The sequence below is a fragment of the Gymnodraco acuticeps genome, unplaced genomic scaffold (genome assembly GCF_902827175.1).
Source record: "Gymnodraco acuticeps unplaced genomic scaffold, fGymAcu1.1, whole genome shotgun sequence".
In the NCBI taxonomy this organism is placed as follows: Eukaryota; Metazoa; Chordata; class Actinopteri; order Perciformes; family Bathydraconidae; genus Gymnodraco; species Gymnodraco acuticeps.
The window spans coordinates 4,733,419-4,751,438 of NW_022990590.1; the positions used below are offsets into that span (position 1 = coordinate 4,733,419).

General features: G+C 41.0%; 1 protein-coding gene across 1 annotated transcript in view; it reads left to right on the forward strand.

Moving 5' to 3' along the window:
- LOC117554367 (neurexin-3b-like) overlaps positions 1 to 18,020 on the forward strand; it is a 361,509-nt gene that overhangs the window by 325,717 nt on the left and 17,772 nt on the right. The window contains 2 exon segments of the mRNA XM_034228777.1: positions 716 to 805; positions 2,300 to 2,607. Of these exon segments, the coding sequence (XP_034084668.1) occupies positions 716 to 805; positions 2,300 to 2,607 (398 nt within the window).

An 18,020-nucleotide genomic window follows, 5' to 3' on the forward strand; every position in this document is an offset into this window, starting at 1 on the left:
ACTAAGCATTCAATGCAAAAGGTGGCCTATTAGCCGCAGCTGGGGTTCAGGTCTTTTTTCTCAAAAAGACCTCCCACCATAATGATATCATTTGTATGCATTGTCCTCCTCGGATCTGTGTCGCTGTGGGACTTCTCTCCCCATAGGTCTGCAGTACTTCATATTACCACTTCCTCCTCCATCGTTGCCCCCTTACAAACCTGCTACACAGGCTTTCCTTTCAAATGCGCTTCCAACCCAATCATTTCTTGGCCCTTGACATATTAAAGCAGGTGGTGTCCAGTGGGAGAACAAGTGCCTATTAATTATCTCCAATTTGCTCCACAGAAAGGCAGTTAATGCATGTTCTAGCTTTTTAACCATGTGATGCCTATTTATTATGCAATATAATGATTGTATTATGTAGACTGGTTGTATTTCCTGTGTTTTTACCTTTTCTTGCAGGTTGTTTAAAAAGTGTGTCTTTTCTATGAGTGCTATGAAAATGTGCTTTTAGTCTATGGATACTTTGTTAAATATTGGTGTGGAGTGTGCTGTATAAATATACATTTAAAACATATAAACTAAAGCTACTTGGAAAAAAAACTCATCATAAAGCTTTTATAAATTCTTCTAAACAAAGATAAACATCGTTATAAACCACTGTATAAATGTTTGATGTCTGTTGCTGTTGCCGACTGTTTCAAGCTGTTTGTTAAACTCTCAAACTTTAAAGGCAACAGCGACATTGAGCGCTATCAAATGGCAAATAAGAAAATCCCGTTCAAATATACCCGGCCAGTAGAAGATTGGCTTCAGGAGAAAGGTAAATCTCTATCGACCTTCTAGAATGTTTTTATTTTTATTTTTCTGTCATTTCATCGGCTTGTTCCCTTTCAACCTCTGAGAATGAAAAACCACCCCTTTTAAAGAATCAAGTTCAAAAAAAGAGTTCTCTCCTTTGGTTTTTATTTTTAATTTCTTCCCCCTTTTTGTCATTGTCATCCTTTAAAATTGTGTTGAATCATGGTGTCCAGTTAAAGGGACTGAAGAGCTTTTAAAACCATGCAAAGATAAGTACTGTGTGCAAAATTGTCTAAAGGGACAGCATGCAACAGTAGGCTTGGCTCAAATCCTCTGCAATGTTTGAGAACAAACTAATCAGTGGGCATACCCCCCTGAAAACCTTCCAAACAGCAGGTGTTTCTCCCTGCTGTAATGTATCTGATTGTAGTTAGACACATCGCACACGATCAAATCCTCACTTGTTTGGTGATGGAGAGCTAATTGGCGCCTTTTTGACAGCAAAGCCTGCCAACGTGCCCTGATAGAGTTTTCAATCACTGAAATCAACCTCGTTTTTCTTTAAAACATTTGCGAGGATTAAAAGAAATCTACTCCTGCCTCTCTTACTCCACATAATATCATCATAAACTGCTTTTTAAAGTCCATTGCACATAAAGATCTTAACCTGATTTTAAAGTCCCTTTAACAACTGCTAAAACTCAGGTGTGAAAACCCCATTACTGCTGCCTGCATGACTCCACACGTGCTATTTCATTTTTCGCTTCTGTGACATGTACGTCCTCTCCCTGTCATTCCTTGTGTATTGTAATTGTGCAAATAAGACAGGCATGCAGTGCTTTCTGTATGTAAATTATACAAATGAGATTTTCAATTATGATTCTAGTATTGCAAAAGTTTGGTACATTTTCATTTCATAATTAATGCATGAGCACTGTGTTTTGACAAGGATATTTAGACGTCTCCTAATGAAATTCCCCATGACATGCAGTGAGTGTGTATTGCTCATACTTTATCATAATATGCCAAACCCTGTATCCATATTTATTAATCATCCTACCGCATGAGTCCACTGTTTTGTCCAGAGAATATTAAGTGTGCCTGTGGAACTTGTTCTAGCTCATTTTTCCAAAAGTAAATGTCTACACCTGCATGTGTTACGATAAAGCTGCTGTAGCTGAATGGTTTGTGTTGTTTCCAGCATTAGCTATTTCAGGGGGCTTTTTCCTGTGAAAAGAAAAAGCCTTCCTATTGTAGATAACAGTGCATATAGCTGCAGGCTTTTACAGTGAACAGAACAGGTGGGGTTCTTGAGAACTGATACTGGAGTGTTTTCAGCATGTTTCATCACTTTTAACCATTTTACCTCCATCCTCACTCGTTTAATCAAGCAGTAAATCCATAGTGGTAACAGACAGTCTTTTTCCGTTAATGCTTTTTACCCGTGATAAAAAAGTAGTTCCTCCGCTTTTAGATCACAAGCGTATAAATACTATCGTCCCTCCCTCCGCGCCAGGCCGGCAGCTGACAATCTTCAACACCCAGGCCACGATCTCCATCGGCGGAAACGACCGGAAGCGACCCTACCAGGGTCAGCTCTCCGGCCTCTATTACAACGGCCTCAAAGTCCTCAACATGGCCGCCGAGGGCCACGGCAACGTCAAGGTGAACGGCAGTGTGCGGCTGGTGGGCGATGTGGCGGTGACCTGGGGCGCACGCACCACCACCTCGGTGCCGCCGGAGATGTCCACCACCTTTATTGAGACCACCACCACGCTCTCCACTACGACCACGCGCAAACAGCGTTCACCACCCACCATTCAGGTAAGGCAGGCAACATGTGTGCTTCAGTATGTATGTGTGCGGTGAGTGACGTTAGTTCCAATTCAAAGATGGTTCTGTGTGTGTTCCAATCAGGACAGCCAATTGTGGCCAAAAGATTTCACGACAAGGATATAATCATAATATCTAAAGAGAATTTGGAGGAATAATTATAAAATTGTCAAAATCCGATTTTTACTGAAGGAGTATTGTAGCCAAAACAGAATTCACGATAAAGATATTATCATATTATTATTTATTTTTTTAAATAATTAATTTGCAAAAGAAGAACACTCCAAAAACAAGTATATTGAGGTAGAGGGAAACCACAAATGAAGTTGGGAATTATTTAAAAGTTGCTTCTATATTTATACAATATTGAATATGTTCGAAATAATTAATATTATTAAACTCATATCTCATTTTGTAAATATCGTCAAATGATTCTTACTGAGCTACAGTAATGTTTTTGTTATGTAATCCATATAGTAAGTGCCTTTTCCGGCCCAGTTTGTAGAACGATTTGAGTCAACAATGCAAATAATATCCTGAACTTATCTTAAAGGAATAGTTCAATATTTTGGGGGATACGCTTATTAACTTCCTTATCCAGAGTTGGATGAGGAAATTGATACCCCTGTATATATGTCTGATGAATATGAATCCAAGAGCCAACAGCTGGTTATCTTAGATTAGCACAAAGACTGGAAACAGGGAAAACAGCTGACTGTCTGAAGATAACTGATAAGATAGCTGTCTTTATGCTAAGCTAAACTAACCGGCTGCTGGCTCCAGCTTCATGTTAACTGTATACTGTATCAACTGTTGTATCTTATTTTGGACAGGAAAGGAAATGATTGCTTTTCCAAAAATGTCAAACTCCTTCCATAAACCCATTGGTTAGTGTCCAAAGTGTTGGTAAAGTTGCGTTTAATTGCATTGCTCCTTGAGAAACTTGAGTGTGAGCTGAATATTTTGTCCCCTAATTATCAGCTTTGAAAATGTGATAAAGTGACATGCCAAAAATTCAAAAGCCCTCTCCTCTATTTGATGTGTTTTTGTGACTTTTCTGTGAGTGGGTGGATTGGAGTGGATTTTTTCCCCTTTTTGATCAGCCTAGGTCAGAATACTGTATTTCTCAATCTAAGAGGATTGCATGCTGCTGCTCGTCGAGGTGTGCAAAGCCGGCCTCTCTCTCTGTCTTCTTTTCTCCGTCCATCTGTATCTGTCATTCACCCACTCCGGCCTAACAGAGGCCTTTCTCCAATACCTCCTGACTCGAAGCCAATGAATGTCACCGCCGTGCCAAGAAAGTAATCACGCCGAGCAGTCCTTTGACACCCAGAGGACAAATTGAACCATTCGTTGTTCATATTAAAGCAATAACTCTCCCTCAGGGGGGGTGAGACAGGGTTGTTGGTGGACGACAGACAGGAGCCGCTGTTATCAGCCTCTTCATCTCAACAACAGATTGCCCGGCGTGCAGTGATGGCCCTTGACACTTGTATGTCTCTATCAGAGTGCAACCGTGTGGGAGTCAGAGCCAGAGCTCTTGGAAAGCCACTAAATACCAAGAAAGGCCCAGTGTCAAGCTCTCATAAGTGCGGTTTTGAAGTTCCGGAGCAAAAGCAGAGCAATCCATATTATTTTCCGTCTAGGCGTAGCATGAGTAATGCGCGATGATGATGACTGAACTAAGATACATTACACCAGCATCTGTCTCCGGCACCATCAACAAGGTCACATCGGATCAAAGAATAACGTGGCATCGCTGGGAAAATGGCATTTTGTGTCATAGGCTATTAATATCAAAGGAAGTCGATAAGTTGCCTGCAGTATGTGAAAGATCTTTTATACACAGCATTCTCCTTTTCAAGGTGAAAAGATTAAGCTATACCACTTTTGTCAATACCCAAGATGCGGCTGTTTGATGCCAAATTATCTTTGGTAACTACTTTTTGCCCTCCCTAACTTTTCCCTTTACTTCCGAGAGCGTGCTCCGTTCATTCTTCTTCCACAACCTTCCATAGCACTTTGATTCACACCGCTGTGTCGCGGAATTTCATTTGCCAAGGCCTTTCATTTGCCAAGGCCTTTCATTTTACTGTTCCCAAGTCGGCTGTCAAACACGGTGGTGTGAGAGGTAAAGAGAGGACCTGTACGAGTTTGGCAGATGTCTCCACCCCTCAGGGTAGTATAGGGCCGTAGAGGGAGTGGAGCTATCATTAGTGATGTACCGCAGTGCTGGAAGAGAGCAATAGGAATCTGACACCGAGCCGGAGTCCAGTGTGTGTGCAGCTGTTTTAGTTGAGGTTGTGTGTAGACTTTAAATGTGTGTGTTTTGATATCTTCACATCTATTATTGGTCCACTTCACCAGCACTAGCTGTTTCTTTTTCCGAGGTGAGAAGTGACGAATCCCCTGACATCTCAGGATCAACAGAATGAGAGACGGGTGGGAAGTGGAGAGAACCAATCTCACGCTTAATTAATGATGGCTCCGCCGGGACCACCGACAGACACCATTCATTTACTCTCTCTTGCTCTCTGTCTGTCAGCGTGTTACTTGGACACTGTGTGACCTCAACGGGGTCTAAAGACTAGTGTGGACAGGAAAGAGACCGTTGTGGTTTAGAAGATTTAACTTCAGCTGTTTTAAGTATGTTTTACAACCTTAAGATACAGTCATTCACTAAATATGTAATGCTTTACTTACTTTAATGGAACAGCAGTTCATATGCGATTTTCCCATATTTGTCTTTCCATTTATATATTTTTAAAGGTGCAAGAAGACAAATGAGGAAACTTGTTTGCTGTAAACATCTTCTTGCAACACTGAACTTCTGAATAAATTGTAAAAATGAAATAAAAATGATTCCCTTTCCTAGTGTTGCCAAGTTTATGAAACATTCCCTAATTGAATGTTTAAACGCACAAAGAGAAAACATGGAACTTGTAAACCTTGAAGTTAGACGTAAGTATTTCAATTAACAAGAAACACACAAAACTAAATTCAAAAAGAAGGTTTATATGCAGCATAAGATTCCCAATTCTGATAATAATTCTACAAGTTCTATCTTCAGAATTCCACTTATAGACTAAATACATTGTAATACAATCTAATGCTTGGCCATAATCAGTTATTTTTAAGTCTTATTTTGTATTGAGAGCGTTGGGTAATAAGCAATATCTTCTTGCATCACAACAACCTTTGGATAGATGTGGTAAATCGGTAAAATAATATCCGTTCCTTGTGTTGTGGAGCTTTGAAACACTCGCCAATTGTATGTTTGCACGCACAAGAGGACAACATAGCTCCTGTAAACCGCAACAATCTGTTTCTATAAAATGTAGTCCAATGATGTCTGAGCGTTAGGCTAGAAATCCATTTTTTTCGCCATGTCATACCTCTTTGTGGATATGATACAGGGCCTTAGACCTGGCAATACATATGTCAACAGACTGAAGAAGAGCGCCCACGCCCGCCCACTGTCCCGCTCCCGAAGCCTGCCTAACTTCTAAAGACTCAACCCGAGTCATCGTTCTGTGTTTCATCCGTTTAACATTCGGAACATCTCTTTGATCATGTGCCTCAGTGGAGGGTGACTAATGCTAACCATGTTAGCTTTACCTCCCTGCCATAGACTCTTAACATGACGCTGTGTAAAGCCGTGGTGACACAGAAATGCTAACATAATGCGAAGATAATGCTGCGTGTGACATATGCACATTAAACAGCTGCTCTTTAGAATGAACAGAGAGGTTCCCTGTGAGAAATCCTGACACTCAAACAGCCCTTTATTTTTTCTCCATCCCATCGCCATAAATATTAATCAGTTCTTTATTGACTTGGCAAGACAAGTAAATAAGGTTGAGAAAGAGCGATACAACAGTCAATACATATAAACAAGAATAATGGAATAAATATTGTGCTCTTACAAACCTTTTACTTTAAGCTTTGTTTTAGCCTCAAACTGCTTTTAATATGTCAACGTGTTCTCCCCAAAGGAATAAACCGTTTGACATGAGCTCTGTTGGCTGTCAGAGCTCAGCGTTCATACAGTAAGTGGTTGAAGTTTAAATGGCATGTCACTTATTCTGGAAGTTAAACAATACTGATTCAAATGATACTTGTAGCTGATATAATGAAAAGAACCAGTATGAACGACGGGAGATGATTTCCCATTAAAGGAAAACCACACCAATTGTACACATCAAAGTGTTGAGATGCACTACTATGTATGTGAAAAAAGGGGTACAAAGCCTTTTGAAGCTCAACAGGGAGCTGCGCCATATTGTATACATTACTGAATAAGGATATACGTTGGAAAAAAAGGAAAAGAAAGAAAGTTTTGGACACTCCTTATATTTGCTTTAAGCTATTGGCGCAATGCTACATTAGCTGCTACTAGTATACCAGACTCCCCGACTGAACTGTTTTCTATCATGGTGCATTGTGGGTGATGTAGGCTCCAGCTTTCTCAGAGGAGAAGACTGAGTGAAATAAATAAGGCGTTATCTCTGGTTCTGGAAAAACTGAAAAATGTTTTAGGCATTCTGTATATTGTTTGTACAAGAGAGAGGAAGGAACACTTTCGTGTTGCATAGCTATGTGTTATCTTCTTTTCTTTTTTTGCTTCGTGCAAAAGGTTGACCTAGTTTGGAACCACAATTAAAACAATTTTAAGTTTTGAGGCAACATTTGAAACTGGGTTTGGAATAAACCTGTGTATTAATTTCCCATTCAAGATAAAAGGGAAACTAGAAGTGCATTCGGTTAACAAAAGTGAAAAATCTGCCTGGGAATAGTCTATCCAAAAGGTAATGGGTTCTTCCTTGGCTAGATCCCTCCATCAAGTTTCATGAAAATGTGGCCAAATTGTTCATATAATTGATACTTTTTTCTCCAACAATGCTGCTCTATACCTGTGAGTAAGAGTGTTGATGTTGTCAGAAGTTCCTCACTGCAAATTCAATCGTCAATCCCATATTGATCTTCTGTTGTGTTGGTTATCCGTCAGGGTGACACACAGGTGGATTAAATGTCAGTATTACATTTAATTAAGCCTCTCTAAAACAGATATAGCTTGTTAAGCACCTACCTAAGCTTTTCCAGCTCTACAGGAGTACTGGTTGAAACCAAAGAATAGATTTCACGCTCTCTGGTTTGATGTGGATGATCAGTGTGGGAATTCTCATTTATGCGAGTCTGTCTATCAGGGGATATCGACGTCTCTCGTTCTCAATTATCTCGCACTGCTGGCCTGAGATGTTTGGGGACAATTAGTACAGGAGGCTGCAATCTAGCGTACCGTAGGCGAACACGGCTGAGGGAGAGACACTGAAAGTGATTTGCATGGTTGCCGTGTTAAAGAAATTGCTCGCGTCCATCAACTTCAACTGGCCCGGTGCTCAGGAGACGGGAAAATGAGAGGTAAATTGTGTGGTTTAATTGGCCTTTTTCCTGCTGAAAAGCGCATTGGATACACGTTTCATAATGACTGCATTGAATGGACTCTTCTTTGGCACCTAGATCTGTATTTTCAGATGTTCTCCAAGGTGTTTTGATAGATAGCATGAGTTGCAGGGTTGCAGGAAGTTTAGGGAGACCGGGGGAATCACGCAGCAGAGGTCATGAACCAGAATCAACTCACACTGTTGCGAGATTAGATTTTGCACACTTAAGCTACCATGATAGCCTACTTTTTTTTCCATCACTGTTTTCCCCGACTCGCCTTTTTCTGTCTAAAGTACATCGGGGATGATGCTTAACGCCTGGGGATATATGATAATCACTGATTTATTCTCTCTTCAAGAGCTAGTGAGGAAGGCGCTGTGCCGCGCTCCGCGAGTCTCTACGTGGAAGTCTGCTCCATGATGTTTGATGAGTGTGTTCAACTGCTTGTGAATGCTAGGGCGGATCCACCATCAGTCCTTTTTTATTTTCAGTTAGTTAGTCTCTGTGATCACCCTCCTTTTAAAACCACCGCCCATACCTGCCAGTAATTGCATAGAGGTGAAACTAGTAGGCAGGTTTTCACAGGGATGCATTCTTTATATATTTTTTCCCTTTATTTGTCTTTTTCTTTTGTTGCCCTGCTCGGCCCCCTTTCCTCCCAGTGAATTCTGGGAGATGAATGCTGGAGGTCCACTCGTTGCGCACGAGGTCCAATTAGGAGACAGCAGAGCGATGGGGACCCCGCTGCTGTGTGTGGCTCATTAAAGGAATAGAAACACACACACACACATGCATGCAGTTTCTACAAGGATCTCTTAATCTTTTTCTCACACATCATGCACACATCCACAAGGAAATGAAGTTACTTTCATGCTTAAGCGTCTGTCAGCTCTGTTGCATCCACTTACATTGTCATAGAACATGAGAGGATTTTCAATGCCGAAAATCATCAACATGACAAACTCATTCCAGCACTGTGAGGACTTGTGTTCCTTTCACCGTTGACGGAGTGTGTGCAACACTCCATTACGACTTTCTCTATGAATGTTTCATGCAAGACACTATGTATAAAGAGCTACTTCCATTAGACTTCTCTGCGTGAACGTGTTGGTAGATGTTTGCAATTTCATGTCTGTAGGTCATGTGTGTTTGCGAGTGTGTGTTTGTGTGCGTTCGGGGGCAGTTTGTGTCTCAGTGTGTGAGAGCCGGCAGCTAGCTCCAGGGAGTTTTCAACCACAGGGGGTTTTGTAATAGATGTCCCCTATGCCTCACAATACAGCTTATAGAGATCCTCCGGGAATGTGTGTGTGTGTGTGTGTGTGTGTGTGTGTGTGTGTGTGTGTGTGTGTGTGTGTGTGTGTGTGTGTGTGTGTGTGTGTGTGTGTGTGTGTGTGTGTGTGTGTGTGTGTGTGTGTGTGTGTGTGTGTGTGTGTGTGAGAACCTGCTGTCACGGTGGGGGCACTCAGACACCAAGGGGCAAGCAAACAGCACACCTCCGTTACACACCTAAAGAAACAGATGCGCACAGGGCAGCAGTTTGTTTGTGAGCTGACCAGCAGGACGTCACAGAGGCTCGAGGTGGTACAGCCTCGCCTCCTGCTGAGCTGCCTCCAGAGATGGCTGACTGGTTATAAGGCGACACATGTCCAACTGAGAGCTCAAACTTACATCTGAAGCGACAAAAGTGACACTACCTGGGCCCCAGTTCTTCTCAACAAGGAAGATCTTCAAAACACTTCATTTTGTAGGAGGAAGTGGACGCGCTTCATTTATCTATATGTAGAATCTATAATCTTTTATTTTTTCACTGTGGATAACAAAAGTATTCACGAAACAAAACGTATTTACAACAAACTTAAGTAATACTTACATCATAAAAGGGCGAAAAAGGAATAGAAAAGGGACGAAGAAAGAGTATATTGTGCAATCTATAATCTTAGGTCAGAACAGAATTTACTCACAGAGCACACTTATGCATATTTGGGGGCCAAAATACCTCTGGGAAATATTTGATTAATGTGTTTTCTTCAATTGTGAAGTTTAATATTAGGAAAGAATGAAATTCTTATATTTTCTCCTTATTATTTTCATTGTTTTATAGAAACCTACGGTCTTATTAAAAATATCCATTACAATAACACTTCAAATCAGATAAGTCACAGCATCCCATGTGTCTTTGTTGTATTATTAATATCATCGGCAATAAATATGAAGCTCATCCCTGCAGTAGAGCTTCCACTTCAGAAGACATTTTAAGGTTGGAAGTCGGGTTCTCTGCCTTAAAGGGGCCCTATTATGCGTGTTGGGGTTTTCCCATTCCTTTAGTTTGTTATCTAGGTAGTTGTGCATGTAAAAGGCTGAAATCCAAAAGTTCCCTCGATAGTGAGTTTCTCTCCCACACACTCCTGAAACGCCTCCATTGGTCTCCCTTGTTTACTTCCTTAACATAGTGACATCACTTTGTAACAGTCACAATTCTATTGGCTAGCGCTCCAACACATTTTAAGTGATAGGCTAAGGGGCGAGACATCTCTGAGCGGTTGACCAATCACAACAGAGCCAGCCAACCAACCAATCAGAGCAGACTGGGCTCTGGTTTCAGACAGAGGGTGAAAAGAGGCACTATGAGAAAAAGAACACAGTAGAAGCACAAAAAACATATATGAACCTGAAAATGAACATAATAAGGCCCCCTTTAATTATCTCAATGTTCACCCTGAATATCTATGGTATGACTTGTACCTGCTAATCATGATACTGGCATGTAGTCAATTCACAAGGACAATGGGATTCATCATTAACCAAAATCCGACACTCCTGAGGATCTTTCTCAGGAACAAATTAACGAAAAAGCTAAATAGGTGATGAGGCTGATTGATAGTGCTAATGAATGCCAGTTCCAGCTAAATGCAAATGTTTAAATGCAATTATCTTTTAGCCAATCACTTCAGTCAAGATCATTTACTTCTAATTATAGAGCGTATCTTTGAGTTCAACATTACAATTGTGATTTTTTTTTTTAAGCATTCCAGATGTTATTGGCGTACTCAAATCTAGATTATTATAATTATTATTTTAGTGAAGATGTAATCTATCCTGAGCAGATGCCAGTAGTCTTGCATGGGATTATCAAAGTGGAACAGTTGGTACTAAATCCCGTGCCAAGACATTTTAAAACGTTGAGAGGTTGCTGTGAGATTCCACACTCTTGGTGGTGTTTAATTAACTTGTTTCCAGCACAACGGTTCTGGGAACAAAACTATTATAAAAGTCAAAGTTCTTTTGCCAGCACTTTTTTAAGTTACTCTATATCAGGCTCAGAAAGTTACAGCTTTTCCCTCTTTAAAAACACCTGTCACTTATTCGCTTCTGCATCACTCGCTTTTGGCCCACAGGATTATTTTTAACTCATGTTCCTTGTTGTCTTGCTTTAAATGTATCTTCTAACAATTTGGAATATGTGGTGATTAAGGTTTCATGAGAAGATAAATATTACATTCCCTCCTTACAACATCTCAGAAGTCCCCTCCTTGTTAAGTGGCTCGCCTCATATACTTTTTAAGTTAAAAATAAAACCCAGCCGACTCCAGTGGTCATTAGCACGAGAGCTTACAACAGCTCACAACATCACACACTAAAAGTAGCTTTAAGTAATGTTTTAGTGCTTTTTTTTGCTTTTGCACCCTCTGACCTTTGAGCAAAGGCTAAAAATGTCACAGAGATATATTTTATACACACACAGACATGAATGATACCATTTCATAAGATTCTCACAGACAGAAAATAATCATAATTTTGAAGTATTAACACTACACCCCATCAAATGAAGCTGTATGTTATACTGAATCATCATTTGAGTTGTGTTTGATCAGGGCTCATGCACCTGGTGAGTTTCCCACTGTGGTGGTAATGAATCTATGTAGTTGTGTGAACGTATCTTTTTATGTGAGTAAAAAGCACAGCGAGATAGCGTCTTTGTGCGAATATTCACAGATCTATACATGCATTCCTGTCTCCGTGTGACAGAAAGCACCATGTGTCTATTCAATAGAATGTAATTAAAGAGGACATATTGTGCATTTTCAGGTACAATTGTGTGTACTTGCTGTAAAATGTTTCCATGCTTTAATGTTCAAAAAGCTCTCTCATAATGCCTGTGCTGCAGCACATCTTTTCACCCTCTGTCTGAAACCAACTGTCTGCTCTGATTGGTTAGCTGGCCGGCTCTGTTGGTCAACCGATTAGAGAAGTGTCAGAAATGTCCCGCCCCTTGTCAATTCAATTCAAAACCTTTATTTATCCAGGTAAAATCCCATTGAGATCAATGATCTCTTTTTCAAGGGAGACCTGCAGCAGTAGGTTCCACAAGAAGACATAAACAACAGAACAACAAAAGGACATCATACAGCAAAATGTACAGGGATTACAATTTACATATCTAACCACAAGTACAGGTACCAACAGCATCTGATTTTGTAGCATCCAACCGAGCTTTAAAAACATGTAGTGGTACTAGCTTGGTAATTTTCCATTCTTTTTGCAGACTGTTCCATGTTAGTGGAGCTGCACATCTAAAAGCTTTCTTCCCTCTGACAGTCCTAGCACTTGGCACATTTAATAAAACCACAGCATGCCATCTCAGGCAATAAGTACTTTCAATTCGCAGAGAGATCAGGGAGCAGATATAAGATGGTAGTTTATCCAACATGGCTTTGTAAATGAAAAAGTACCAGTGACTGAGCCTCCGTACAGTAAGTGATGGCATAACCGCCTTGGTATACAGGGTACAGTGATGCGTAAGTGCTTTACAATTTGTCAAAAATCTCAGTGCACTGTGATACGCAGCATCTAACTTGCTCAGGTAATTGGCAGGTGCATTCATATATAACAAATCACCATAATCCAGCACAGGTAAAAAGGTCACAGTGACTAGCCTTTTCCTGGCCTCAAGCGAGAAACAGGACTTATTTCTGTAAAAGAAACCTAGCCTAACCCTCAGCTTTTTAAGCAGGTTATTGACATGAAGTTTAAAAGTGAGACAGTCATCAAGCCAGATACCCAAGTATTTGTAACAGGTAACCACTTCAAGTTGTATTTCTTGCGTAGTTACAATATCCAAAGCAGTCTCCGGTGTATTTTTAGCTTTAGCTTCATTTCCCTGGAAGCGTTTCAGGCATTTTCAAGAGTGTTGGAGAGAAACTCTCTCTGGAGGTAACTTTGGGATTTTAGCCTTTGCAGATCATTTACATGCTCAAAATGACAGGAAAGGGAAAGGCTCAAAAACATAATAGGGCCTCTTTAATTAAAGATGTATCTCAGAGACGCAACCTTTGATGTTCCATGGCAGTAATTTCTTCTGTTTCGTTGCTCGGCTGTTAACAAAGCGCGCTAATGTTTCTCCTCCGTGCCCGCAGAGAGTTGCTGCACACTACAATAGAACCTGTTGCTCCTATCAGTGACGGGTAAAGGATAATTGTATGGATCCATGTGTCTGCGTGCATGCAATTACTGTTAGTCCTCGTTACATGTGTGTGAGTACTGTGGGAGGGCTCAGACGTACAGCATATTTGAAATCATTTCTCCACTGGTTAGTGATTACGTTTCAACTTTCATCCTCTTAAGGGACACTAAAACGAATGCTTAATTTGGTTTGCGCTCATTAGGAATTGGACCCGATGGGACCCGCCGGCTAATTTTGGAGATGTGAAGCTGCCAGCATCAGCCATTACATAACGCCTACATCGATTTGGCATTACAGCCTTGAAGTCGTAATAGCCTTTAACTCTGAGAAATACACCAAGATTGAAGAGGGAGCTCAAAATGTAGTCTACGGGGATAAAAGTGAATTGTCCAATTTATTTCAGACTTAACACATTCTCCATAGAAAGTCAATAGTCAACTTATTGATTGTATTGTTGTATTTAGTGAGGTAAACTCAGTTTATTGATAAAGTTGTTAAGTCACGAACAACAGCTCAAACACAAGTCCTCCTAGATGTCGCCAATCATACAGCTATGTGGATAACACATAATTACACCAGACAAAACATTAGAAAACATTGTTCCAGACGTATTAAGTTACTGGACCCATTGGGGTTCTCCATCGGCGGCAGAGCAAATTCATTGCAAAAAATTGAATGAAGTGAGCCTAACAAAGCAGAATGAAATTGTTTTATGAATCGGTCTCAGACCTAATATGATCAGAATAAATCAAGCTCTGTTCAAATGTGCACAACTTCATAACAGATCTCAAGAGGACAACACGTGAGGATCTGCATTCGCAATGAAGATAAAGATGTTATGGGATGCCTGTGTTGTTCACAGCCACAGGGCAGCAAACATTATAATGTATATGAAGTATGAAATAATAAAGGGGAACAGCACAATAAACAAATAAAACATTTTAAAGCACAACAACAAAAGCATAAAATTGGACATGTGTATTTTGCTGCTTGCTTGTTGCAAAGTTCTCTTGTAATCACATCTTGGATGCAAGTCCAGAATGAGAATGTTCTTGGTATTTGGTTTAAACATCAAACAATCTGTATATCACTACTTTAATCAATCAATCAGGCCGAAATAAAAATAATGAATAGTTGCAGCTTAAAAAGTGAAAGTGCATGTGTAAAGTGCAACTATGAAAGTGATTCTAAAGTATTAAATAAGATCCTAAATTAACAATGTACTTATGATCCTGCTATTTTAGAAATGCAGCCCATGTTAACTGTTAATGGTGCTTCATGAATCATTCCTTTAACAGTCTCTAAGTAAGACACATGTGTATTGCTTTGTTTAGAGTACCAGTCTCTGCAATATCTTGTAATCCTCAGTGAAATGGAGCCCTTTCCATTCCTGTCCTGTCCCCCCCCCCCAGGCTCTCATCTTCTCTCTGCCTCTTCTTTCGTCACGGCTTTCAGCTTCTCTCACCACCACATCCACGTGAATTCCTGACTCCCTCTTTGAAGGGGAGAACCACAAACCATAGCTCTGAGCTATAATCTCTGCTCCAATTTCACCTGCAGGATGGCATGCTCTTTTTTTCTTTTTGCTCACCTCACATGTGTCTCTCACCCACCACCCTGTCTTTCTGCTATGCTGCCTAGTGTGTGAGTACATGAGTGTGTGTTTGTCACAGGGCTTCCCTGATGACCTTGTACACTGCGGCAGGGGGGTGATTAAGGATCAGGGCCAAAGACCATTTCCTTTTCCATGGGAAGATGAATGACCCTGTTTGAAAGTGGCTGCCGATGGCCTCGGGGCAATTAGAGTTGGTGTGAGCCAGCAACCCTCGCTGCTCTGTGTACAAAAGCAGGTCCTTGAGAAAGGGAGAAATACTCAGGCACATAACCCATTCTGCTGAAACCAACACACAGCGGCGAGGGTGGACAAATTAAATGCATTTTCTTTTTTGTTCACCCCCCGTCCAAGCTGTTTTCCTTCTTGCTCCACCTCTCACGCTCACCTCTTTTCATTTCCCCATAAACCTGGAAAGACCCAGACAAATGTGCTGACTACAGGAGGCCGCTAAGAAAGGCCCACCGAGGGTGCTCATTCGAAATATCAATATTTGATCTAGGAAATCATTTAGCGCGTGGCGTCGGCCCTACACGATGATTCTGGAGCTCATTTATCTGCTTAGTCGCTGACGAAGGTTAACAGCGGGACTTCTTAGCACTCCTTTGGTTTGCTTTCATCATCTTACAATGTTGTTACTAATGAAGAACAAACATCGCAGTCAAATGTTTTATTAGAATCACAACTGAGTTATTTTTAACCTACTTCTGTGCTGCCAGTTCCTCCCCCCTCTCCCTTCATCATTTGTTTCTCGGGTAAATCATCTTATCTGTCCCAGAGTGTCCAAAAAGAGTTGTGGCAGCCTATTGATAGGGATATGGCCTGGTGCCATTGATTCCCCTTGTAATACAAGCCTCTCCCTTGTCGGCCTGTCAAAGCTCAGATCGGACATGATAACGCGCGCTTCAGACAGCCATCAATAGAAAGGCGAAGCTTCCGCCATGGAGATGACTATCTCTTTCTGATAGGAGGGCTGGTGGAGTGGGAGCTACAGTGAGATAGAGAGAAAGAGGATCCAGGAACGGGAGTCGCTCTGACCTCTGATTTCTGTCACTTTTCTGGGCCATTTCTGAAAGTAGTCCGCTGTACGTTGCCTCATCTATAACATGTGGGAAAATATGTCCAAGGTGGCGAAGGAGCACCTCAGGGAAGAAGAAGTTGCTTTGAATCGAGTCTTTGATTTGCCCTTGCCTCGCCGCCGCCGTCGTCACTTTGATCTCTGAACATGCAACCACATTGGATATCCATGGTAACTGGCTGCCAGCATGAGTCGCTCGAGGAAAATGGATTTGTTTGGGGTTTATTCCCATCAGGACACACACAAAAAAAATCCGCCATTGGGCATCCTGACATTGTGAATAAAGCAAATTGGGTTTGATAGCGGGGCTTTATAATGGGGATCTATAATGTTGTGTCTCTTATTCTCAAAAGGCTTTGTTTCTCAGTGTTCCCCTCAGCCTCCGGGCGCAGAAACATGTGAAGGTCATTCGTTGTGATTAGTCCGTGGTGCGTTCAGGAGCAACCTCCCGCGCCCCTCCCTGCTATGACTCACTGTACTGTACTCATGTGTGTGTTTAGATTCCCCTCCAACGCGCAGCACTGCTCATATTTCATGTCATGTGTGTAACCTAGGCGGCGTTTTAGACCTGACTCCGGGGGGAAACTATAGACAGTCGTTGAGCACATCACGTCTTTCTTCTTCTCACCCTGCTGAGCACAAGCCGCTGCTTTGATGTGACCGATACAATCACCGTCATGCTCAGCAGAATATTCCTCCGCAGACGCAGCAGATGTTCGCTGTTACCGGCCGTGCATTTGAAGACTTTTATTCCCAAGTTCTCTGTTTGATTGAACCTCAGACGATCAGAGGTGGCAAAAGTACACACATCCTTTACTCAAGTAGAAGTACACATAATCGTGTTTTAAAATACTCTGGTAAAAGTAGAAGTACTGACTCAACTTTTTACTCAAGTAAAAGTAAAGAAGTTTGGGCTTTGAAATGTACTTAAGTAAAAAGTACCCATAACTAGCAGCTGCTTTAAAGAGTAACTGACCTCCCTTTATATTAATAGAACAATAATGTCATTTTTAGCTAATGAAAGTTTCGATGCTGAACAACGGCAACATGACAACGTTTCCATTGGTCCCTCGTCTTTAGAGAAGACCAGGAAATGATGGATACACGGATCGTGTTCAAATCAATAGGCACGCAATGACTCTAAAGAATAATGATCACGCATCAAACACACATTCAAACTAAAGTAAACAGCTGTTTGGAAAATGTGAGAAGTAGAAAGTACAGGTATTTGGGTTCAAATAAAATACCTGTTCAAAAAGTCAAAGTAAAAAGTAGTCAGATAAATAATTAGTGGAGTAAAGCACTGATACCAGAAAAATGTACTTAAGTTCAGTAACGAAGTATTTGTACTGCACTATTTCCCACTTCTGCAGACGATGGATGTAAACACACAATCTAATGATGAGTTATTTCAAGAATTAGCTGGGAAAAAAATCACTTTTTCTGTAGTTGAAGTTGAAGTATAGCATAGTCTTAGAACGTCTCAGTTTGCTATGAGGTGATTACAATTTCACCATCTGTGGAACACAAGTGATACTGCGTCATATCTTGTTTAAATGTAACTGTAAAGTCAGCGGGGGTTCAGCCACGCCATTTTATCATCCGCAGGTGTGAAGAGAGGGTGTGAGTGCACCTGCATGCTCATTATAATATGGAAAGCCTCAGTAGTTAAGCACATTGAAAACCATTTGAAATAATGCACACAAGTGATAGAAACTAAGTAAATCATGCCTTTTTTCCTAGCTCTCACTTTTATGCTTCAAACCAGGTAGATTGTGCTTTGCTAGAAAACATTTCAAAGTGTGACT